General features: G+C 43.7%; 1 protein-coding gene and 1 pseudogene across 2 annotated transcripts; one reads left to right on the top strand and one right to left on the bottom strand.

Moving 5' to 3' along the window:
• Positions 1–254: 254 nt before the first annotated feature.
• Positions 255–4,629, bottom strand: LOC119161662 (uncharacterized). 2 transcript variants are annotated; one of them, XM_075881070.1, is made up of 7 exons: positions 3,926–4,629; positions 2,488–3,807; positions 2,047–2,408; positions 1,733–1,909; positions 1,452–1,658; positions 1,192–1,389; positions 255–1,108 (listed from the first exon to the last, which is right to left on the bottom strand). In XM_075881070.1, exons 3-5 carry the CDS (start codon positions 2,068–2,070, stop codon positions 1,464–1,466), a joined length of 396 nt encoding a protein of 131 aa, XP_075737185.1. In that variant the 5' UTR covers positions 2,071–2,408; positions 2,488–3,807; positions 3,926–4,629; the 3' UTR covers positions 255–1,108; positions 1,192–1,389; positions 1,452–1,463. The 2 variants fall into 2 exon arrangements, with proteins under 2 accessions (XP_075737185.1, XP_075737184.1); XM_075881069.1 differs by having other exon boundaries at positions 2,488–4,629.
• Positions 4,630–9,652: 5,023 nt separating this feature from the next.
• LOC119161627 (uncharacterized) lies at positions 9,653–10,863 on the top strand (annotated as a pseudogene).
• The last annotated feature ends 16,067 nt before the right edge of the window (positions 10,864–26,930 follow it).

Here is a 26,930-nt window from a genome sequence, read left to right as displayed (position 1 = left end):
CATGATTTCTCCGGGAACGGAAGTACAGCAGCCTAATCTGGAAGTTCCTTTTGATGCCAGTGCTAGCCGCTTGGCCGCCTCTGCCACTACCGAGGTACCTCATCACACATTTGTTTTTATTTTTTTGGGTGGGAGGGGGAGGAGGGCAGTTATGATTTAAGGCATGCAATAAATCTTAAATTTGGTGCTAATGATACGCCGCCTAGTTGTCAGGTGTGTACTTATGAATGGGAGATTCACATATGGTGCATGTATTGGGGAGAAAGTTGGAAAACATTTATTTACACAAAATACACTGAGAACAACACTTTGGAGAAGAAAAGCACTAGAAACTATTGCAGCTGTTTTGAGCAATGTTACACAATCTGTGACTCTACTGTACAATGTGTATTTCGTTTCATTAACAGCTGCACTCTGCCTTAGCTCACTGCCTAAAATAAACTGTATTTAAATATACACTATTTACACTATATGCAGATAAATATGAATAGTACGAAAATATTACTGTGTAATGTATACAAGATATACAACACTATATACAAATGGGAAGGCGTGCTCACATACACAGCCATTATGATTAACACTGTGGCTTCCGCCCACCACTTGCAGGGCAAGAACTGCGCACAGTTGCCCGCGAGGCTTTGTTTTTTTCTCGAGTGAAGAAATGTAATCTACATCTCAAAAAAAAGTGTACAACGTCAGCTGTTGTCCCTAAAAAGTGCAACAGACAACCTACACTTGCTGACGCTGTGCGGCTGTCGAGCAAAATGCCCTCAACAATCCTCGCGTGCACGTCACCGCATGCAATGTTTTGCACCGTGTACGTCTCCACATGTTCTTCAACAATTTTCAGGAGAGCAAGAAGACGGCTGCTGGGTACTTTCAAATAGCCCCTCGATTTTGTTTGGATCAAGGCAGATGGCTGACGTGTTGTGCTCAAAATCGTTTCAATGCAGCCTAAGCAATCCAGAGTAGAAAACTTCTTGGCCACTTATCCGCCGAGGTAATCCAAAATGGAGTCTTTGGTCGAAAGGGGGCCAATGTCATCCACGCAGTCTGTTGTTGGCTCCAGCAGGACATCATCCAGCAGAACAGCTAGTGTGTCCACCTGAAATGTGCACAACTTCCTGAATTTTCAAGGTGATAAAAAAGAAACTTCAGGACACATACAGGACATAAACTGCAAAATACCTGAGTCGTAGAGGGCTTTTCCTTGTCAAAAAGACCTTGCAGAGTGAGAAGCAGTTGTGGCCCGCTTCCGTCTACTGAAGCTCGCTTAGGTGGCCGCACGAGGTTGTTCACCGACAGCATCCGGTATATAAACAAAAACTGCTGAACAGTTGGTTGGCCCCCGTCTCCTGCAACATGCCTGGCTATCCCAAAGAAGCGCTGGACAGGGAAAAAGAAAGGTATATGTACCAACACACCGTGCCAAAAAGTACCTGAATTACCTCTAAAGGGTCTTAGCCGAGGTTTCCAACTAGAACATAACGGAAGCCAGACTTCAAGAGTCGATCAATCAGGGCCACCGTGCTGTGCAGCGTTATCCTCAGTGCACCACAAGTTGGTTTGCTAAGGAAGCACACCTGCCTCTGCTTCGGCAGGCTCTCTATGTATGTGCAGCAATCCTCCAGCCACTTTATGTTCGCCTTCAATGTCTGCAATGCAAGAAATATTAACCTTGAGTACACTATAAAAGAAAAACATATTTGGGTGTGATTTACTCGCTCACCGCAATGTGCTCGGCTTCGTTGTATTGCACGTCCTGTGGTCTTCTTGAGTTGAGGCAGTCAAATAGATCGTTCATCTGCTTCGTGAAGTCGTATGTACCTGCGGAGTTATGTAGCTTTTGGCAGCCTTCTTGCTTGCTATAAAACTCCATTGCAGACGCCGTGCTTCCGCTGAAAAGCTGAAAATGATGGCACACTGTTGTTGAACGAAAGAGCTTGCATTGAAATTTGTCTTTTTTGACAAATCATCAGCAAAGCTTTGTGTCATTAGTTCGCCTGTAAGTAGCCTTACTAATTACTAGGAATGGTTACTCGCCTGAACAGCAAGCCGGACACTCATCTTCTGGAAGGCGTTCGGGAAGATGTGAGCCCTTGTGAGCTTCGGGACAGCCCGAAGGCCAGCCTGTTACTCCTCGTACTCCAGCAGGGCAGAGTAGTGGAAGTGATGGACCTCATGTCCTTCCGGTAGCTGCGATAAAAAGGTGAAGCCACTCCTCGCAAAGGGAGTAACCTGACGTAGATACGAATTACTGCTTACCAGAAACTTTATAACCTTCTGAAGATTGTTCCTTATGCATTTGAAGACATGCGGTGGATCAATTAGTGCCTGCACTGTCCGTGAAGGGTCACATGGATGCTGGAATGAAGTTTGCAGCTGTTTCTGGTCACTGTTTATCCCTGAAAAGAACACATCAATGCAGTAAGTAGTGTTCAATTCTTAATTTGACAAATTTAACTCGTGTCCCCAGATACTAACCCAAGCTCCTTAAAGCTGAACGATTTGGTGTTGAATTGTCGCATGTAACAGCATCGACAATAGTGCCAGCGTTCGAAAGGTGCACAATGCACTGGAGCAACAACTTCGCTACTATTGAACCTGGGGCTGCACCGGAGGAAAAAAGGTCCCAACAGTCTGCGACCACCCTCCAAGAAATGGTCGGAAGAGAAAGACCAGGACGTGATCGCCATCTTTCTCACAGTCCGAGGGTCTTGTGTGCTCAGCGAAGTTAACTTTTCCGAGCAGAGCCATGTCTGACTCCCTAATGAGCACACTCTTTCTTACGCTCATTTCATCGAACATCAGGACACCTGTAAAAAAATACATCTTATTAGACATGCACCACATATGAGATATGAAGTCATAGAATGCAGTAGTAAGTTTGTGCATTGTTTCAAACCTCGACGCTCTCGCTCAGGAAGTACTTGCAGCTTGTCTTTGAGAACGGTGAATAGACTGCTGTCAAAACCAAAGTCAGCCTTGAGGCTCCTCAGGTACGTGTAGAGGGTGCGAGGGTTGGGCAAGGGAAGGTACTCATTCTCGTGAAGGAATGTATAGACCGCTGTCGACTTAATCTTCAGTAGCAGGCAGTCATAAATCCATGCTTTTTTGTACCTAAAGAGAGTGCAGGCTCGTTGTGCATTCAGGTAAACCGAGGCTGGTGAGTAAACAGTGCAAGTGCATAACCACAGCAAGCAGAAAAAAGAAGATGCACGACATGCATCACACCATCTTTCCTCATACCGCAATACACAACCACCGCGTTTAAAAATGCCTTGTCATTTTCAATATTAACATGCACCCCTACTCCAGTACGAGAGCAACAGACAGCTTGCATTGTGTGATCATGCAAAGCGGGCGATTTAGGATTACTCTGACATGCAATGCTAGCGTGCACTGCTCTTAAAAAATATGCACAAGACAGTGGCACGAAAAAGATGTGCGATTATATTCATAGCTTCGTGGCAGTTATGTGCGACTGAAGATTACCTGGCAGCTTTCGGAGATTTCGCGTTTGCCTTCATGATGCACTGATCGTAAATAAGCTTCTCGCTTATTTACGATCGCAAGATAGTTGCAAGATAGCTTGTCCGCAAGATAGCTTGTCCAGGTTTTGCAAGAGTCTTGCATTTTTGTTGGCCAGGACTCTCATCTTCGCAAGCTGCTTCTGACACCGTTCGAGTCGTTGCCGCGTACTCGAAAGCTGCGCCTTTAGCGCCTGCACTTCAAGAAACAAACACACTGCCTGTTCCGTTTGGCAGGCCTGATCTGCGTGTCCGCTATCACTGGCTGCTGCATCTGTAATACAATTCAATAACACTGTTCAGAAGCACCTCAATGCCACCAGCCGCTAACACAGGGTCATGCGACTGAGGGAACAAAGTAACGCCGCGACTAAACCGGCTCAAGAGCTTACCGTCACTGGCTTCTCCTGCCGAGTCAGTGTTGACATTTTGGCATTCCACTGCTGCGCATTCCGGTGACAATTCGCGCCGCCTCTTCGCTGGTTGCCTCTGAGTCGCAGGCCGTAAACGCGGTTTCGGCTTCGTCAGGTACGCCGGGAGCCCGTCAAAAATTCTTGGAACGGCGTTCGTGCGAAGCCTCGGTCTCTCTCGCTGAACCGACGACCACGATGTGCTCGTCGGTTCTCACAACGTCGCTAGCATCAAAATGCTTTTCGCACACCCGAACGTTCTTACTTTCGAAGCTGAAACCGCCAGCTTCCAACCGCGGTATAGCTCGCTTCCATTTCTCTCGGAGTTCGGCACTACTTGGGAAACAGAAGAGCGACGCCTTTTCTTTGTTGCTTCGGTATCCGGAGCTGCAACCCGTCACACAGCACGTCTTAGGCATTGTTCATTCAAATTTTCATGCCGTCCACCTTGAGCACGGTGCACTGGCACATGAAGTTCGCGTTTCGCTGATGCAGAAACCGCGAGCTGCCACCACACAACGCCTTCGGGATGCCGCCGCGGCCAGTGCGCCCCGCCGGGTGCAGCGGGGCGATGGCCCCCCTAGGACGGCTAGCGCCGCGTAGCGGCCGCTCTTGGCACCATATCAAGCTCTCCCATAGAGTGACGGAGAAGTTTCGTGACCAGAACGGTATTAAGGGACTCTGGTACTACCTTCAAATCAACGACACGGCAATGGGTACAAGAATGGTCCCAAACTACGCTAACATATTCATGCAGCATAATGAGTCCAATTTTTTTTCATCTTGTGATATCAAACCTTTAATGTATAAACGGTACCTAGACGATATAATCAAGATTTGGATACATTCGGAAAACGCGCTGCTCAAATTCATGCAGGCATATAACCAAGTGCACCTCAGGAATTAATTTACACACTCATATACTCTAACACAGAAATAAGCTTCCTTGATGTATTTATTCGAATGAGCGATGGTTCGTTAGTAACTAGCGTATACAGAAAACCTACGGACAGGCAACAATACGTGCACTTTAAAAGCTGCCACACGCGACACTGCAAGACTAGTATTTCCTATTCCCAAGCACATAGATTCCGACGAATCTACTCTCGCACCAAAGACTTCCACAAAAACAGCACACATATGCGCGAAGTACTCCTTCATCAAGAATACCCACCAGCTATCATTGATGACACCATCAAAAAAGCGGAAACTCTAGAACGCAAGACTCTTCTACACCACCAAAAAGATACCAACCAGCACCGTAACAAAAAGTTTGCTAATAACTTTCACGAGCAACCCACCAAACATAAACAAGGTCCTAACAAAACATGCTAACATATTGCAACAGAGAGTGAGACTATCCAAAATTTTCACTTCTCCTTGTGTTATATACAGGTGGCTGAAAAGTATAAAAGATCACTTGATAAATTAAAAGATAGGCGTGAAATTTCCAACAGGGTGTCGCCCTTGCAGAAAAAAACAGATGCAAGGTTTGCAAACACATGCAGACAATGACAGTGGCGGAAAGCACCCACTCGGATTCTAAGCACAGGATTAGAGGTGCACTGGACTGTGACTCGGATAATGTCATATGTCTTCTGGATTGTAGTATATAAACTTTAAGGCAAAAGAGTGTGAAAAGGGCGTGTGCTTCGTCCTTTCAGGGACTGATGGGGCTGCCACAACCATTAATGCACTTCAGGGCTAATGGCACCGCGTCTAACAGTTAGTTCCCACAGACGAGCTCAAGGGACTAACATTTAGTCCACAAATTTACACCTTCGTGAGTAACCGTTAGTCCTACAATTCACCTCAAAGGACTAACATTTAGTCCTCACATTTGCACCCTATAGAGCAACTGTTAATCCCCACAATCACGCCTTACCGGGAAACTGTTAGTCCTCACAGTTGCACCTTGCCGCACGAACGGTTGATCCACTCAAATACTCCAATCAGATGAACTTTTTGTCCCAAGTTGAAACATTGTTTATTGTTTATTTTCCGCCAGGCCCAATACTTTTTTTGCCCGTTTTTCTGCGCAGTGAGCAACAAATTGCGCAGAAAAGAACACGCGAAAAAGTAGTTTATTTATTTATTTATTTATTAGAATACCCTCAGGGCCCGTAGGGCATTACAGAGGGGGTGGGTACAACATTTATAACACACAAGAAAAAAAAGACAAAATAAAGAAACAAGTGTCAGATGCGCAAATCAGGAAGGCAACATAAGTCAACTAAAAATGTATAAGAATTCAAGCACATACAAGACAAAGATAGATAATGGAAACTGCGTATAGTTACAAGCATTGCTGAGAAATTGCAGTCTTGAATAACAAAGGGTCTGCTATTGCTACAACGGAAGAGGGAAGGTGGTTCCAATCGGCGGCTGTTTTCGGTAAGAAGGCTGCTGAAAAGAATTTGGTGCGGCAAAACGGAATGGCAACCTTATGCTGTAGTTAGCCACGTGTGTGTAACTGCTTTCGCACTCACGGCAACAACGAAAGACAAAAGTGAGACATCGAAATTTTTTATTTTTCTTCATACACATGAACTTTCTCCATTCTGCTAAGTGAATTCATGGTGAAGTGTACAAGTCCTGTCTCGTTGTAACACCTTGTTCACTCATTGTGGAGCTCCTCCGACGGAAGCGATAGATGAGAGGCATCGCAGACGCCAGCGCACACAGTTTTCAGCACGGTGTGTGCTGAAGACTTTGAAGGCTGCACAATAAGTACGTAAAATAGTAAGTTACACGTGACAAAAGATGAATACAAATGCATATGAGAAATATGTGCAAGGTGAAATGAAAACATATGTGAGATATGACATGCTAATAATTTCACCGTGATGACGATAGTTATAGCGCGAGAACAAAACGACGACACAGAGACAAGTACACGAAAGACACGAGCGCTAACTTCCAACTGAGTTTATTGCGCAGAGCGCGAAAATATATAGAGGAGACAGTGACCATGTGATAAAAACCATATGGCACAAAGAGCAGAACATGAGTAAGAGGTTATTCTTTGCTGTTTTTCAGTGCCTTTGTTTTTGTGTTGTTTGTTTTTGTTTTTCTTACTAATAGAGTAACTAATACTTACTAATAGAGTAATACTTACTTTCTTAATAATAGAGTACTTTCTCAATAATACTTTCTTACTAATAGAGTAATAGAGTATTAGAGGGTTTTCTTAGTAATAGAGTAACCGTTAGTCCCACAGTTCACTTCGAAAGACTAACATTTATTCCTTAAATTTGCACCTTATAGAGCAACTGTTGGTTTCCACATTTACACCTTACCGGGCAACCGTTAGTCCTCACAGTTGCACCTTGCCGGACAAACGGTTGATCCACTCAAATACTCCAACCAGATGAACTTTTTGTCCCCAGTTCAAACATTGTTTTTTGTTTATTTTCCGCCTTGCCTAATACATTTCGCCTGTTTTTCTGCGCAGTTAGCAACAAATTCCGCAGAAAATAACACGCGAAAAAGTAGATGACCACCTGTGTGTAGCTGCTTTCACAGTCACGGCAACAACGAAAGACAAAAGCGAGACATCAAAATCTTTTATTTTTCTACATACAAATGATGTTTCCCTATTGTTTTAAGTGAATTCATGGTGAAGTGTACAAGTCTAGTCTCGTTGTCAAATCTTGTTCACTCCTTGGGGAGCTCCTCCGATGGAAGCGTTAGAAGACGGGCATTGCAGACGCCAGCGCACGCAGCCTCCTGCCTGTTGTGTTCCCACCACTGCACGTAAAATATAGTAAAAATAGTTAGGCACACGTCAAAGAAGATGAAGATGCACGCATATGACAAGTACGTGCACGTTAACATAAAAAGAAGCGTTAAAACATGACACACAAATAAATATACCTTCACATCTCGCACAGTTCTTCTGAAACAGCTCTGACGAAAGAGATGGATGACGGGCATCGCAAACGCCAGCGCACAGTCTTCAGCCCACGGCTGCACGATGAGTATGTAAAATAGTGAGTCACACGTGACCGAGAATGAGTACAAATGCACATGAGAAATACGTGCAAGGTGAAATGAAAACATATGTGACATATGACATGCTAATAATTTCTCCGTGATGTCCCACATCGTCAAAGCCTCATTTCGAGCCCCGTAGCGCAACAGCTTAGAAGCGGCGGCCGCAGTCACAACTTCGCGAGCCACCGTGCCGCTAACAAGTCGGTGAGTTCTAAGCGTGTGACGTCGTTCAGCTCGAGCAAGCGAACGCGAGACCCAACAAGGCACGGAACGCGGAGTGTCTGCCGCCGGCGCACTTCGAACAGGATAGCGAGTGGGCTGAGTTCTGTTTGGCGTTGCATGATTTGTTGCCAAACTTGAAGGATGAGTGTTGCCCGACTGCTGCCAGATTTGGCAGGGAAATTTTCTCTTGTAGTTGTGGCTTCTCCGTGAGGATCTGGTGTCGTCCGCGGTGCATTTCGCGAGTGCATGAGCGACGCTGGCCGTTTTATTTAACGGAATGAGCCACGCCTTGCAGACGTTGGACGCGTTTTCTTGCTGTGTGCGCTGCTGTGCAATTAAGAGATCGTATCTCAGAGTTAGGGAATCAACGACGGGTCGTCCGCCGTGCATTTCGTGAGTGCGATGAACTCGTTCGCGAGTGTGTGTGTGCGACGTAATTACGCAATGAACCGCGCGTTACTGAAGTCAGAACGCGTTCTCTTGCTGTGTGCGCCGCTGTGCAATTAAAAGAGATCGCGTCTTAGTATTAGGGACGACGGGGAAAACTTAATAGTTGCACCAGGCGGGGCGCTGCCCCCCCCCCTTTTTTTTCCACAGCTGATCGTGCCGCGTCGACCGTGTGCCAGGACGGGGACGCTACGCTTCTCCTAGCTGTGTCAGCACAAGCCATATCGTTCGGACTGGTGTACATGTGACGAATAAACGTCTCAATAAAGATAGCTAATCAGGATACACCTAGAAGGCTGCTTTATCGCCGCAGTTGTAGCAAACTAGGCACGACGCGCGCGTACCTGTAAGTAGGAACCCGCCAACGATTCGCTATCGCTTGCAGGGCCCCACGCACAATAAGCACAAACGACCAAAATTCCAAATAATGAATGCATACGCAAGAAGGGGTGGGGCAGCGGACCACTTGCTGCGACTCTATTCAGTTTTCCCCACCGTCCCTTTCTTAATTGCACAGCTGCACACACAGCAAGAGAACGCGCCCCAACTTCTGTAACGCGTTGTTTATTGCGTTAATGACGTCACACACACTCGCGAAATGCATGGTGGACGACGTGTTGTTGATTCCTTAACTCTGAGACAGGATCTCTTAATTGCACAGCAGCGCACACAGCAAGATAATGCACCCCGACTTCTGGAACGCTCGTTTGTTATAACGACCAACGTAGCTCACACACTCGCGAAATGCACCCCGGACGACACGAAATCCTCACGGAAAAGCCACAATTACAGCCGCAAATTTCTTCGCTAGATTTGGCAGCAGTCTGGCAACAACCACCCCAATGTCTGGCAACTGACTTACGCAACACCAAACAGAACCTCGCCAGCGAGCGTACGAGCGTATCATTTTGGTGCGATAAATAAGTTTTTTTTTTTTTACGGTTCGTGGCTTTCGTGGCTTTATCTTCACAGTCATGGCTTTATCGTCATGGCTTTTTCGTGGCTTTATCTTGACAGAGTGGACACGGCAACCAAGCCCCGACGATGTCACCTAACGTACCCCTACTCGAGCAGGTTTTGACGGGATGCCTTTTTTCGCCGACCGGCTCATCAGCGTTTTGCACGGGCCAGCTTGATCTGCGTCACACCTTTGATGCACCGTTCAAGCTCGGCACGGGTATCGTTGCTGGTGATATCCTTGATACGCCAGTGGCGCCGCGCCTGCAGCCCGAACATCATCTTTACTGCGTACACCTACGTGACATGATGACGTCACCAGTTCAGCCCACCAGCGCCACGCCAGCGGCTATAAAAGGGACGCCAATTGCTTCAAGCGGCAGTGGACACGGCAACCAAGCCACGACGATGTCACCTAACGCACCCCTACTCGTGCAGGTTGGTGACTGGAAATATGGTTTCCGTAGTGACAATCCTTGCTTAATAGTGTTTCCGTGTCCACACACCATTCTAAACTACATAAGTGACTGTTTTGCGCTAGCGGGCCTGTTGCTTTCACTGTCGGGAGATGTCGAGCAAAACCCTGGACCTAATACGGATGCAATGTTTAAGGAACTGCTAGAAACGCAAAAAACTATCTTGTCTAAAATTTCGCAAATGCAAGAGCAACAGGCCTCATCTGAGTCTGCTATGATTCAAGTTCAAAACAGATTATTAACAATTGAGAAAAAATTAGAGTACATAGATAAAGTGGATGGTAGGCTGCTAAAGCTTGAGAATGCAGTCGATAGGAGCCATACAGAATTGAGTGCTCTATGCAGTAGGGTTGACGACCTAGAAAACCGCTCGAGACGAAACAACCTTATTATTAGAGGCGTAAAAGTAGAAGGCCCTGAGAATGATGATGACTTACTAAAAAAATAAGTGACGATATATTTGGCTTCATTCTCAACCAGAAACTGAATTCTACAGAAAGAATACATAGACTGGGAACGAAATTTCCTGGCAAAGACCGCCCTGTGATCCTTAGAGTGGCAGACTAGCGAGACAAAGTAAAGATACTGAAAAATTGTTTCAAGCTAAAAGGCACGCATATTAACATTAGTGAGGACTACTCAAAACATGTAACTGAGATACGGAGAAACTTGTGGTTCTCAAGTGTAGAAGAAAGAAAGAAAGGAGCGAAAGTTAGACTGGTTTATGACAAAGTTCTCATCAACAATGTTTTGTACACCTGGAGTGATAATGCCAAGGAGAAGATCAAGTGCAAAGCATCTGCTAAACCCAACCACCGATGACCTGAAAGACAAAAACAGGCCGATTTTAAGATCATAAACCTAAATGCTCGCAGCGTACTGAACAAAAGTCACCTAATAGAAAGTGTAACCTTGGAACATGATCCTTACATATTGGCAATCACCGAGACATGGTTGCACAGTGATGTACATGATGTGGAAGTCACACCGCCAGGTTACGTCTTAATAAGGAAGGACCGAGGCGGGAGAGGAGGCGGGGTAGCACTTTTGATTAAAAGAGACATAAAGTATCAAACTTTACCAGATGCTGGTGATATTGAAGCCGTATGGGTAAAGATTCGATTAAATGATCACCTTGTGTACATTGGAGTTAGGTACAGACCCCCCTGTTCTCCTGCTATGACTCTGACCGACTTAAGATGTTTTATGGATTCTAATATGCAACAGGACGACAAAATAATTTTGATTGGTGATTTCAACTTACCAGGCATTCAATGGGATTTGCATGATAATATAGGAAACGAAGTAGCTCATTGTGAACATCTTTTAAACATTGCCTTTAGTTTTAACTTATGCCAAATTGTGTCTAGCTACACACGTGTTTTTAAGGCTGTATCCTCTATTCTCGACCTTGTATTTGTATCTTCGCTCCTGGAGGAGAATGTTAAAACGTTTGATGTAATTGAGGGCATATCACATCATCAGATGGTTATGTTTTCCTTGGATATGGCGTTCGCTAGGTTGCACAAGGACTACAAAAATACAGTTCTGAACTTCGCAGCTGCTGATGGCTTCTCTGTTTTAGAAAAACTTGAACTCTTTCGATACTTTTGTTCTCCTGCAAAATTCTAATGCATGTCCAAATAGACTATGGGATTATTTCTCGCAGGTGGTCACTGAATGCATTCCATTCTATATTCCAACACGACAAAAAAGATAGCAAAGAAAAATTCTTGGATAACGCGTGACGTGATCCATGCCAAAAGGCAACTGAAACGAAAACGGAAAGCTCACTCAAAGAATCCTTGCCCTGAAGGGAAGGAAATCATTCACACTATGAGCCAGGAATTGAGACGTCTAGTTAAAATTTGCAAAGATAATTTTTATAATGTTAAACTAACAAAGTTCTTGCACGAAGCACCCGAAAAGTTCTGGAGATACGTGAATCCAAACACAAAAACCCATCTTAACGCAGATAAAGAAAACTCACAATCACGTGCTGAAAGTTTTAATGGCTTTTTTTTCGTCAGTATTTACCCACTATGACAGACAAGTACCGACTTTTAATGAGGCTTCTGACACACCTGCCATAGAAGGAATAACGATTAGTGAACAAGGAGTATTGAACCTGCTCCATAAAATCGACAAAAAGAAAAGTGCAGGACCTGACGGAATACCAAATGAATTTTATATAGGTACGCAGTTTGGGTCTCGAAGTACTTGACAATTATTTTCCAGTCCTCCGTAAGTGGTGGTTGCTTTCCCACTGCTTGGAAGGCTGGTAAGGTCATACCGATACACGAAGGTGGTAATACTAACGATTGCAAAAATTTCCGTCCCATCTCGCTCACAAGCACTTGTTCAAAGATTCTCGAGCATATTGTCTCCAAGCATCTTTTGGCTTATCTAGATGTTCACAACCTATTACACTCACAGCAACATGGATTTCGAAAAGGCCTATCTACTATTACTCAGCTTGTTGAACTTGTTCATTATCTCTCCTCTGAAATTAACTCACAAGGTCAGGTTGACATGATACTCTTAGATTTTGCAAAAGCTTTTGATAAGGTATCTCATGCTAAACTGTTGTTAAAAATAAACGCTATCTTTAAAAACCCAAACCTAACGCAGTGGTTTTCCTCCTATTTCTCCAATCGCAAGCAGTATGTTCAAGTCAGCACGAAAAAATCTGCCCTTGCCAATGATATTTCTGGAGTTCCCCAAGGCAGTGTGTTGGGCCCACTACTGTTTTTGATTTTTGTAAACGATTTACCTAAAGATATTACGGTCCCCATAAGGTTTTTTGCAGACGATTGCATAATGTATAAAACAGTCAGGTCTCCTACCGATCAATCAGAACTAAATCTAAACCTCCAAAAAATACAAAACTGGGGCACCATTTGGCAGATGGATCTAAACGCCGCAAAAACAGTAACAATGACCGTAACTAGGAAAAAACGCATTCTAAATACGACGTACTCTATAAACGATCATGAGCTTGGCAGAGTAGAACAACACAAATATTTGGGTGTATTAATAACTTCCGATCTACGATGGAATTTGCATGTAGACTTCGTTTGTGCTAAGGCTAACAAAGCATTGTGGAGACTTCGGCGAAATCTGCACCATGCTAGCCCGGAAATCAAATGCTTGGCTTACAAGGCTCTCGTACGGCCAATTATGGAGTACGCAAAGGTGGTATGGGATCCGTACACAACAAGTAATCGCACTAAGCTAGATAGAATACAAAGATTGGCGTCACGTTTCATATTTAACAAATACCAGCGCTGCCACTCCCCAACTCAGCTTTGCAAGCTGGCCCACCTTGAACCACTAGAACAAAGGACAGAGTATGAAAGACTTAAACTACTCTTTCTAATCACAAAAGAACAAGTAAAAATAGACAAATCGAAGTATATGTATATAAAAACTGGGGAAACGTCAAGGCACCGGCATAACATGTACATCCCCCCTTCTAGATCACACAACGATTGTTTTAAGTTCAGTTTCTTTCGCGGGCGATCAGTGAGTGGAACAGGCTGCCGAATTCCACTGTCTTATCAGAATATGTACCTTCTTTCTTGAAGGGCCTAAAGGATGTCGTGTGTAAAGACGTATAATTTATATTTTGCTTATTCTATGTCCTCAAGAGCAGAGTGCTTTGGCTATTTCTTGTCATTCATTGTCATGTATAATACAAGTTGTATAGGGAGTACCTATTTTTCTGTATGTATATTGGTTTCCCCCCCCCCCCCCTGTTATAGCCCAAATAGGGCTGACAGTATAATAAAATGAAATGAATGAAATGAAATGTCATGGCTAGCAAAGAAACAACTTCTAAAGCACTGGCATTGCACGGAGATGTTTTTTTTCCAACGGAGCGGTGCAAAAATGCGTGCGTGCCGCTGCTAACCCGTGTGGTCCACCAAACCGGAAGCCGCCGTATCCCACAGTTCCCTGCAATTGCCCATATTACCGGTCACCTTATCAAAAGGAGCCATTTGCGCCTCAGTGTCTGCTGTTGCGTTAGGCACCGCTCGCCGCTTTTCAGCCAGCACCACAGTCTGGCTAATATACTCCGAACAATAACCTGTTATCGCGAATGGGCCTTGATGTGTGTTCCCGCCTCCTTCGTTCGTGGTGTACCTTTACATTCGACTATTCACCACGCCGTGGGCCATTCTTCCTATTTTATTTATTTGCAAATACCTCACGGGCTTCAAGTGGGAGCATTATGTGAGGAGGAATATACAATAGTTATTTTAAAAAACACAAAACAAACCAAAAGAATTCAAAAGCCACGTAATATAGAATTGCTAAAACGTTTGTTAACATACACTGAATTAATGACTGATTCATATATGAGGTTTAACGTCCCAAAACCACCATATGATTATGAGAGATGCCGTAGTGGAGGGCTCCGCAAATTTCGACCACCTGGGGTTCTTTAACGTGCGCCCAAATCTCAGCACATGGGCCTAGAACATTTCCGCCTCCATCGGAAATGCAGCCGCTGCAGCCGGGATTCGAACCCGTGACCTGCGGGTCAGCAGCCGTGTACCTTAGCCACTAGACCATCAGGGCGGGGCGTATTAATATGACACTAATTTGCGTTATACATTTTTGAGCGGTTCGAGATGTCAGTGTACATGGAGGCCGAAATGTTGTAGGCCCGTGTGTTCAGATTTGGATGCACGTTAAAGAACCCCAGGTGGCCGAAATTTCCGGAGCCCTCCACTACGGTGTCTCTCATAAATGGTGGTTTTGGGACGTTAAACCCCACATATCAATCAATCAATCAAATCTCAATTTACAATAATAAACACGAATATAAAATATATGCTTAGGAAACGCAGTCATATATAGTTAGTATTCCTGAACGCCACGTGATCACTAATGCACACCACAGCATCAAGAAGGTTATTACATTGAACTATGGCACGTGCTAGCGCGCATGCGTTAGATGCTTGGGTGCTGCCGACATGACGAGCAAAACTATGCTGATTATGAAGCCTGCGAGATGTGCGATGGGGCTTTGTTAGTGGCAATGTATTTACGTGCGTGCTGTAGATGACTTTATGCAATGAACATAGAGTAGCTGTCTTCCTGCGCAATTCCAGGAATGGTAGTGATAATAAAGCCATCATGTTAGGCACACTGGAATAGCGATTGTAGTCGCGCGCAATGCACAGATTCTAGTGAGTCGACGAGATACGCTGGGTGAGGTGACCAGATTGATGATGCGTATTGGAGTTGTGGACGGACAAATGTTTGATATGCTAGTTTAAGTGTTATGGATGGCGCAATATGAAGATTACGTTTAGGTATTCAAGTGTGCGTGATGCTGTGGCAGTAACTTTTTTCAATGTGCGTTGACCAGGATATATTCGAAGTGAAGTTAATGCCAAGGTACTTATAGTGATCTGTTGCCAATATAGGTGTATCGTTGAGGGAATATGTGTCGGTGGAGTTTGACTGCTTTAGGTGTAATTTCATTAGTTTACAGTTCGCAGTGTTTACCGTCATCTGCCGCTTTGAACACCAGAATGTGATTAGGTCCAGATCCTGTTGTAATGCCAGATGGTCTGCTGGACTAAAAATTTTGCGGTATATGATGCAATCGTCGGCGAACAGACAGATGTTTGATAAGATATGAGATAGAATGTCAATAATGAAGATGAGAAATAATAAAGGGCCCAGGACGCTGACCTGAGGAACTCGAAAACTAACGTCAGATAATGAATATGAGGTGTTACTGACCCATGTAAACTACTTTATTTATTTATTTATTTATTTATTTATTTATTTATTTATTTATTTATTTATTTACAGATACTGCTGTCTCAATACACGAGACATAGCAGGAGTGGGTACATTAGGAAAAGGAACGGACATACATTAAGCAATACCAAAGAAACATACAAAGCATTTCAAACATATTACAAAATATGGTTAGACAGTTCTTTCAAAAACAGTTCAATTGGTTTTTCGCGTAGGGAGCCATCTAGGTTGTTCCAAATCTCAACAACGGCTGGAAAAAAGGAATGCTTAAAGCAATTTACAAATGGCTGGAAGGGAACAATGTTGAGTGGGTGAGATCGGCGCGTGGTTCGTCGTGCTGAATCACAAAAAGTAATCGGTGCTTCAATGCAACTGCGGCTGTGTACAATCTTATGTAGCAGAGTGATACGGTCAAGTGTGCGTCGGAAAGCAAGGGGTTCTAACGACAATGAGCATGCGTGAGATGAGGGAGAAAAATTGCGGTCATGCCAGCCAAATATAAATCGTATTGCTTTTTTCTGTATGCCCTCGAGCATATTTATGTCAAGTGCAGTATAGGGTGACCATACCGCTGAAGCGTACTCTAGCAATGGTCGGACGAGCGATTTATACGCCGTTAATTTGCAGTCCTTGGTAGAGTGCTTGAGTGTTCGTTTTATGTATCCCAGTTTTCGAAGTGCTCTAGCACTAATTGTTTCAATGTGATGGTGCCACTTTAGGTTTTGTGTGTAGGTAACACCAAGATATTTGATTGTATTAAAAGCGTTTAGGTAGTGCCCATTGTAACTATAACTAAACCTTAGCGGCTGTTTTTTATTATTAAATGTCATTTGAACAGTTTTTGGTAATTAATGTTCATTTGCCACGTGGCGCTCCAACCACAAAAGGACGAAAATACTTTGTTCAGAACATCTTGGTCATGAGCATTATTTACGCTAGTATATAAAACGCAGTCGTCAGCGTACAATCGCAGCTTCACTGGTGTGTCCTTCATGACCTGTGTGACATCATTAATATAAATAATGAACAATAGGGGCCCAAGCACCGAGCCCTGTGGTACCCCGGAAGTGACTGCACACGACGATGACTGCGCATGCTCAAACGTAACAAATTGTGACCTCAAACGTAGCCAATCAGCTATCCAGCCTATTATTTTGTCATCGTTGATAATACTGCTGAGTCTAGTAAGAAGTTTTTTGTGACATACTACATGAAATGCTTTGCTATAATCTATGAATATGGCGTCAACCTGTCCTCGAGTATTAAGAGCCGAAGCGATGTCGTGAGTGAATTCAATGAGCTGTGTAGTTGTAGAAAAACCAGAGCGGAAACCATGCTGGTTACGGGACAATAAGTTGTTATTAGTGAGGTGCTGAAGTACATGTTTATGAATTATGTACTCTAAAAGCTTGCAACAGGTACACGTTAATGAAAGAGGCCTGTAGTAGAAATGAGTTGCTTATTACCCGATTTAAACACAGGAATTACATTGGCGATTTTCCAAACGATCGGCACAATACCTGTTTCTAATGATTTAACAAAATTATTAATAAATAACGAGAATTTCATTCTGCGTAACGCTTCAAAAACATGTTTGGTATGCCATGTGGCCCAGCACCTTTAGTAGTGTCGATAATCAACAGAAGGTTAAGAACGCCAGTGTAGCTAATTTCAATTGCTGGAAACGAATCTATTTCCTGACTGCTACGAATGTCAGGGGTCGTTCCATTGTCATCTCCAAATATAGTTTGGAAATACTTATTAAAGGCTTCAGAAATTTTGGGTGAATCGGAGCAGGACACATCATCTACCATGAAGATTGACGGACAGGCCGTGGTAGGATTGATAGTTTTCCAAAACTTAATGGGATTATTTTTCATAAAAAAGCTTAACGTGGTATTAAAGTAAAACTTTCTGGCATCACTCATTTTAGCTTTTAGTTCAGATTTAAGCAAGTTAATTTGGGACTCCCCGTCATCATTGTGAACCCTCCGTCGCTTTCGCAGTCGCCTAATACGACGTTTAAGCTGTATGATTGACCTGGTATACCAAGGGTGTTTGGCATGAAGTTTTATGCTCTTGTGAGGAACAAACTGCGCTATACATTCATTATTTATACTGTAAAATTGGTTAGTCAACGTATCAATACTGCAGTGGTCACTACTCGATAATAAATCATCAAAGCATGTTGCAAGTTTAGCAAAAATAGAAGTGTCGTCTGCACATTCAAAATTCAGCACAGTCTTAAACGTTGGTCGTACTGGCTTACAAGCAACATTTAAATCAACAATAACGGCCTTATGGTCAGAAATTCCATCGACAACCCTGCACTGATATCCATTCGTAACCAACTCATGATTGGCAAAAACAAGATCTAGTATAGAATCCTCGCGTGTAGCCTGATCAACCAGCTGCGATAGATCGAAAGCTAGTGACAGATTAATTAAAGAATCACAAATTATTCTGTCACGACCAGTTGATGTTAACAAATTCCAATCTATAGAGGGGGCATTAAAGTCACCGGTCAATACGAGTTTAGAACAGTCCAGCCTTTGTCCCACAATATAGTCACTGACAGTCGAAAAAACGTCTGAGGCAGAGTTAGGAGGACGATAGAGAGCACCAACAACAATAGCGAGACCATAAAGCATTAGTTTGCACCATATAGATTCAGTATTTGGGAGTTCTGGCAGTAAAGAAAATTCAATACCACTTTTAATAAAAAGTGCCACTCCGCCACCACGGCCGGAAGGCCTATCTTTTCTTAGAACCGTGTAACCAGGAGGCAAGAATTCATAATCAAGGATAGATTCATTTAACCAAGTCTCGGTCACACAGATAGCTGATGGACTATGACACTCAATGAGCCAGTTGAAGTTAGCAATTTTATTAACTAGGCTTCTCGCATTTAAATTCAAAAGCGCAAAGGACTTCGCACTAAGCCGTCATTCAATGTTTGTAGCAGACAGCCGACGGCTTTCGTTAACGATAACTTTTTTCTTCTCATCCCAAGAACTTGCGTGACGTACTTGCGTGACGATGGACCGTTCCGGAGCCAAGATATGGTTAGAGAATCAAGATGAAGCGAAGACAGTTTAGTAATTAAACGTCAGTGTGCGACACCATCGAATGCTTTAGAAATATCAACGTATATGCAGTCTTTCTGTGAGTGGCCATCCATATTAGAATGAAGAATATGGGTGAATTCAAAAAGCTGGGTTTCACAAGACAAACCATTTCTAAAGCCATGCTGTTGGAGAAAAAAAGTAAAGGTTATATTCTAAATTCTGGGCAATATTTGATGCAATGATGTGTTCACGTATCTTGCAAGGAATGCTAGTGAGGGATATGGGTCGATAGTTGTTCACATCACTTTTATTTGCAGATTTGAAGATAGGTATCAGCTTGCCAATTTTGCAATCATGTGGAAGTGTACCAGTGGATAATGATTGATTAAAGATGTGATGAAGGATTAAACTGCAAGTAATAATGGTTAGTTTGAGAATCTTAGTGTTGATACCATCATGACCAGAGCTTGTGGATATTTTAAGTTGCTTTATTATGGATGCGATACCTTCGACTGTTAATTCAATGTGATTTCATATATATATATAAGTGACGTCGGTGACACTAGGAATATTTGAGCAGTCTTTTTTTGTCAATACCGATGTAAAATATTGGTTTAAGACTTCAGCACATTTTCTTCTTCTATCAAATTACCCTTTCCATCTTGTAGTGCTATGTTATTTGGAGAAGGAGTCGGGGAAATAGCATGTTAAAATTTTTTCAGATTGGTAGTCATCAGGGACTTTAAGTCATGCAAAAGAAACTTATTCTTAGCTTTACGAACGGCGCGACAGTATGCGGTTTCACAGAATTTTTGTTCCGACCAATGTGCAGGAGTTGAGTCTCTTAGCTGTTTTACAAAGGCGTTTCTTTTATTTTGTAGAGTTCGTAGAGATCTGTGAGACCATGGCTTTGACACCTTCAATCTGAATAAGATTAGTGGTATAAGAGCATTAGTTAAAGCCAGTAGCTTGTGTTTGAAGGTTGTCCAGTTTTTGTAGAGGGTACGGGAGGCAAAAGTAGGCAAACATTTATCAATGAACGTCGGGAGACCCGAGTTAATGCCAGTAAAATCGGCTTTTTATAGTTTAAAATGCGCTTAGGAGTAGTGGCTTGTGAATGTGAGGAAATAATAATAGTTAAGTTCAAGATTTTGTGGTCACTCAAGCCATCAATGACAAAAACGGCACTAGTAACATGGGGATTTAGCGCCAGAATGATATCGAGGGTGTTGGTCCTTTGGGTAGGTTGGTTTACTAACCGTACCAATGAAAGATTGAGAGTGAGTTTAATGAATTCATTCGAGGATTGAGAGCTAGAAGTTAAAGAGAGCCAGATAATGTCAGGGTTATTAAAATCGCCCGCTAACAATACAGTTGATTTGGGATATTTTCTGAAATAGCGTCTACATTAGTACGCCAGTCGGAAATGGAGGAAGCAGAACTATCTGGTGGTTTGTAACAGAGTCAAACAAATGAGTCAGTGAAAGATGACGTGATGCAGACCCATAGAATCTCCAGTGGGCTGCGAATGTCTACAATAAAGGATGTTATGCAGTTTTTAACGGCAATTAAAACGCCACCTCCTTTTTTTATTTTCGCGATCTTTGCGATAGACCACGTAGTCAGAGTCTGGTAGAATTTCTTGATCTAAGATAACCGAATTAAGCCAAGTTTCTGTAAGAGCTAGTATACCACACTCGCAGTTTTCAAGATGGAATTTGAGTTCAAATTGTTTCTGCAGAAGTCTGCGTATGGTAGTATAGGCGAAAGATAAACGTAGCGGCGCATTCTTTTGGCGCTGTAGTTGTGAAAAACACATGGTTTTTGCCATGTGATTCCGTACTAGCTATCACGTACATTGAACAACTACGCATGACATGACATCGTAAAATTATGTGTTATCAATTCGCAGCTTATCGAAGTTCAGTTTGCATGGCAGGCCCTTTGATTTCGCAAAATTGCGCAAGTTCTTCTTAGCAACTCAATTCTGCAAGGAAAAATCTTCGCGTAGTGCTAGTTTGCTGCCTTTCAGCTTGAACCAGTTTTCTCAGACGCTGTGCTTGTACTTGAAAAGCGTGAATTTACTGATAATTTGCCTTCACTTGTCCCCGTTCTACATTCCAAGGCGATGTGAACGTTCGATTTGCGATGACTGGATACTTATCCCGAGATTCTGCGAAAAAAATTATATCACTTTTTTTTTCGCAGACGACCAGTTTTCATCATGCAAATCAGGTATACCAAAAAAAAAGTATATTTGAGCGCCGGAGCCGATTCTCAGCGTTATCGCAGCGCGATTCGATAGCTTTCAATTTGTCATTTACACAAAAAATGGACTCCGGTGACCCTGAAGAATTTGATTGGCTCTTTTTTATTGTTCTGGTGTCAATCTCGAGTGCACGAAGTCTGGCTGTCAACTTCTTTAGCTCTATGTGTACAGATGCTTGCCAACTTTTCAAGGCTTGATAATTCTTGCTGATGCTTTGTTGTCCTGCTTCAATTATTTGAACGGTCGCTGGTACAGTCGCTAGAACCTTGTCAGCATTAGGCCCACGATTAAACTCAATATCCCCGCAAGTCAGTAAAAGCGTATCACCAACAAATGCAGCGACACTCCACGTACAATTCGTCAACGCACATATCAACTTTCTTGGGCACAACACCACAACTAGGAAGCGATCGTCGCTCGTGACATAGCAGTAAGAGTGGTCTAAATAACCAACCTGAAACAACAGCAAGGGTGAGTGTTCCGTCGCAGAATCGATGCTGTACCCCGGCGGAAGGTCACGGATGAGTGCTTTATATAGCGTGTCCGGTTCGCTAATAGCAGCATCACGTGTCGAAGGTCCGAGTGGCCAGGTAAATTGTCGTGGTAGTCCAAAACCAGACCGTCGGGACTGTCGGCATTTGTGCAGCATGGCTCCGTGCTCGATGAATTATTAGCCCCGCCAAGCACGAGGACCACCTGGAACAGCAGCAAGGGTGAGTGTTCCTTCGCAGGATCGGTGCTATGCCCCTTCTTACGGCAAGTATGCCGCATTAAAACTTACGTTCTTCGTTCTTACGGCGTCTTTCTTTCCCGGCTTGGAGCCCGTCTCGACCAAACGGAACAATGCACAGAGCTGATTTGGAAATATTTTTCCCGGTTCGTCTGAAACCGAAAGAAGTGAAGTGCCAAGAACTAATTGTAATGACTGAGACAGGTTAAGATCATGTACCTCTATGAGGCTGTTGGATAATAAAAAGTTTGAGACTTCACGTCACAGAAATCAGCGGGGTCAGGGCCAGTGCACAGAAACGTGCACTCTCCGCTGCTTTGTCTCCTGCGCTTCTCGTCCAAATGAAAATTGCCTAATTATGTAAAAATTAAACTGTAGAAATTTCACACGTTTGACTTCATTTCCGCTGTGCCCCATGCTGTTCCTTATTCTAGGGAATACTTAGTGTAGTTAACGTTCACCTAAGTGAAGTACTGCCCCGCGATGCTCGTCTAGTGGCTAAGGTACTCGGCTGCTGACCCGCAGGTCGCGGGTTCGAATCCCGGTTGCGGCGGCTGCATTTCCGATGGAAGCGGAAAGGTTGTAGGCCCGTGTGCTCAGATTTGGGTGCACGTTAAAGAACCTCAGGTGGTCGAAATTTCCGGAGCCCTCCACTACGGCGTCTTTCATAATCATATGGTGGTTTTGGGACGTTAAACTTCACATATCAATCAAGTGAACTACTGCCTTGGGTACTTCGAAGTTTACTGTACAAGGCCATGGCCGCATTCAGTATTGCCTTATGGTCAACCTGTGGCTAAATATTGCACTATTCCCGGTGATAAGCTATGCCTTTTTCCCCACGGACCAGGACATGAATGGAGTGTCTGCATCAATTCGACAGCATTATAAATTAAAGCCACCATTTTCATAGCAGGCATATCGTTGGAGTAAAAAAAGTCGGCAGATCCCACATACCTGAAACATCGGAATCCACGAATTACGAAGGATGCAGATGGGAGATGACAGTGTTGTAAATTTTTATTGAGGGATATATTACGAAGTGAAGCCAAAGATACGTACAAATTAATAAAGAGACTTACATTAAGCAGTCACCTATGTTTTGTATAACCAGACGTTTAGTGTTGCGTAACGATACCAACAGCTACATGAATATTATCAACTCCAGAAACGGGAAGCTGATATTAAGCGCCCATGCTCGCGAGGATGGTAGCCCTGGACACTGCTGCGTAAATCAAAATCAGAAGGAGGGGCCTAAACATTTACGTTAACATGGCGTGACGGTTGTATCAAAGCAGTACATATGTCCTCATTATCATCATCATCATCAGCCTGACTACGTCAACTTCAGAAAAAAGGCCTCTCTCATGTTCCGCCAGTTAACTTGGCCCTGTGCTAATAAAATGTTTATAAAATTGGATAGCCAGCACTGCAAGCACAACTCACGTTTCACGAACATTTGGGTCTATTTGAAAAGCCATTCCGAGACCTGGCGTGGCTCTTCTGTAGAATACTTGATTGCCACAAAAAATGTTGCGTTCGGATTGCTGCTGGTACCATACATTTCTTCTTTTGGTTCGTCGGGTCAACGCCGCCGATGTCAGCTTTTAGGGACGAGGCTCGCTATGGCATGGCTTGTGCATCCCTCGTTGTAGTGCGTAACCACCGGTAGCACATGCCCAAAACAGCGGTCCTTAGAATGTCCGCTGGATGGCGGTACTTGTATATAAGGAATACATGATGAAAAGATGTGAGATGGTGGTACTTGGAGTGTTCACTAGATAGACTACGAACACATGGACGAACAGACAAACAGAGGGGCGGACGCACGTACGAATAGATGGACGGACAGATAGAGGGAGGGCCGCGCATGAACAGACGCATGGGCAGACGGGCAGACAGAGAGATGAACGAACGGATGTAAGAACGGACGTACGGGCGGACGCATGGACGAATGCACGGACGAATGGACGCACCGACAGTGACACGGATTGACGGATACACAGACGGACGCACGGACGGATGCTTGGACAAATGAAAGCAAGAATGCATGGACGGACGCAATCACGGACAGACTGACGAACGCTTCGCCTCACCAATTTTCATTCACTACGTGGATATTCTGTGATTTTTTCTTAACGCTTACGCGTTAAAATTACACATGTCTATCTCGCCGTTCCTGAGTGGGTATAAAGTGTCAACCACTTGTGGCGGTTACCCTAATACCTCTGGCGCATACGCGGCCGCAGGTATCACATCTGGCGGAAAGGATTTGACAAAGTGCGTGACGGGATGCAAATAATATTCATGTCATTACCAGCGAGTCATATTTTTGAAGCCATCTTACCCTCCCGTACTAATTTTGTTTTACCCCAAGTTAAGAGGGTGACCATGAGAGCACCTAGGCGTAGGCGGCTAGAGATAGATAGATAGATAGATAGATAGATAGATAGATAGATAGATAGATAGATAGATAGATAGATAGATAGATAGATAGATAGATAGATAGATAGATAGATAGATAGATAGATAGATAGATAGATAGATAGATAGATAGATAGATAGATAGATAGATAGATAGATAGATAGATAGATAGATAGATAGATAGATAGATAGATAGATAGATAGATAGATAGATAGATAGATAGATAGATAGATGCTCAAAAGGCCAGCAGCAGGGAAACAACTGTTTTGTGTTTAATATGTGCGCACTCTTTTCAATGTACACATGGCTTATGTCTGCCCTGCGCAGGCAGTTCACTCCGAGCAGTATTTCAAGTGCACCAGGAACAACCACCATTGTCCGCTGCGCAATCACGACGAGCTCACCCACTTCTAATTTTGTGACAGACCCGAATTCATGGTCACGGCAGTGGGAAGAGCAAAAGGTGTAAAAGGAGCATGGCCCTGTAATGCCGCTCGTACAGGAAGATTCTAAAAGGATCTACACCTGGCAAAAAGTTTGGCAAGGGTGGTTTGGTTGGCGGGATAAAATTGGCAAGAGCCAGGCGCACTTCAGGGTGTGCCATAAAAACAAGCTGTGTAAGTCTGGGTAGCGAAATCTGGGGTGGAAACGCAAAAAAAAAGCTCGCTGCCCTGAGCGCTTGTTTATTTATTCTAGCGTTTGATTTATTTATTGACCATTTCAAGAACTTAGGAGTAAAAAAATGAAGAACGCTTGCGCTCCGTTTTCAAGATATGTAGCGATAGCGTAATCAGGCCTCGTGCGCATCGCCTTATAAACTGTCAAACTGCTTCGGTTCTTGGTGCATGCCTCAATCATGCACAACTATGCTTGTAAAAATCACCGTTTCAAAGTATCATCGAAGGCTTACTGTGAGAACATTACTTAGATGCCCCCAATGCCATAAATATTTATTTTAGGAATCAGCAAAGGGCCCACTACGCATCTATAGGGCAACACGTGAACCTGCAGACCTGTTCAGATAGTTCGTGGTTCTGTTGCTGATGACAATCAAATATATCATAGCACTTCGTAATGTCTGTGTGATTCGAATAACCACTCCTTGCTCGATCACACAATTTGATGTATGGCGCAATTTTACAATTCTGTCAAACAAGATATGGTGCGTTAAGCGCACTTCTAGGAAATGACATTCATATTGTGAGCTTTTTCAAAGTGGTGTTTACAATTATGTTAGCGCTAGGGCAAAGCACCTCCTTGGCAAGTAGATGGCTCTGGTTGAATTGTCGCTCAGAAGTGAAAATATTGAACGTGATAGTGTTAGACAGCTTGCCTTGTGGAAAGTTGATCGTTGGCGTTGGTGTTGGCACCGTCAGTTGTGAGCGAAAATTGGTATTGTACATGACCCGAAAACTGAGTGATATGCAAATAAAATAAAAAAATAATAATTTCTGGGTCAGGTTCAGAAACAAACTCAGGCCGTTTGCTTGGCAAGCCAGACTTCTACCACAGAACCAAACGTATGCTTGGAAATACGCTTAAAATCAACTTTTCTGCTTGAACATGCAGTGAAATAACGCTCTTGTTTTACGAACACACACATCCTGCATACAGGCTGCAAAACATAACATGTAATGTCGCAGTAAATTTACGCGGTGAAAGCGTACATTGGCATTGCGCAACAGCACAAATGTTTATCATAACTTCATGGTTAAAAACACGCCAGCCATTACAAATTTCACACATCTGTGCGCTTTGCCTTAAGACCGTCTGGTTGGTGCAGAGCAAGTTCGAAAATCTTTATGAACATAATTGCTCATGGTTTGAAGCATGCTATTATCATTTCACAGAATGCATCCATGCGCGAATGCTTCACTGACACAAGCTCCTTTCAACTTGATCGATTACATTGTAGTAAGCTACAATTTAAACTTATCAAGTAATATCAAACAATAAATAGTATGCACTAAGTGATTGAAGTACGCTTTGGGGACCGGCTATCACTATCGCATTCAACTCTTAAAGATGAAGCTTACGTTTTCCCCAATTTTAGTGTTCATTATAGCAAAGCAGCTTGGGGTTGAGCTCGATCTGGTGTGCTGCGTGACCACCCTTATTGTACATGCAAGTCCGCTTCCTCTCCTTCCTCTCCTATGCTCCCCCCTCTCGCCCTGCAACACCGACGCAGAGAGCGTCTTCTAACTCACGCTCGCTCCACGCTCTCTCTCCTCTAGGCAGTCATCTCCGCGGTATACACACCCATTGCGCATGCTCGTCCGCTCCCCCTTCTCCGCTCTCTGACATTCACCCCCTGTCTAGCCTTGCAGTGCCAGCGCAGGCAGCGTCTGCTGGCGAATTAATTGAAAAAAACGACTGACAGCGCTGCCAAATCGTGAACTGGCCACCCCATATATACAGGCTCTGGCTCATGACCTTCAAGGTAGTGCCATCAGGAAATTTCTCCTGTGTGCTCCTGTGCGTTCTCGAACAGTAAAAATTAGCATTGTGCGCATGAACTAAATGTAGACTGCGGGTCTATGTGTCTAATTGGAGTCTTCTGTCTCTCATTATCAATTAGCAGCGATTGGCATGTTCCAGTAGAAAACACCGGTTCA

The sequence above is a fragment of the Rhipicephalus microplus genome, chromosome X, assembly GCF_043290135.1.
Source record: "Rhipicephalus microplus isolate Deutch F79 chromosome X, USDA_Rmic, whole genome shotgun sequence".
Classification (NCBI taxonomy): Eukaryota; Metazoa; Arthropoda; class Arachnida; order Ixodida; family Ixodidae; genus Rhipicephalus; species Rhipicephalus microplus.
This window is presented reverse-complemented; position numbering and strand designations above follow the sequence as displayed.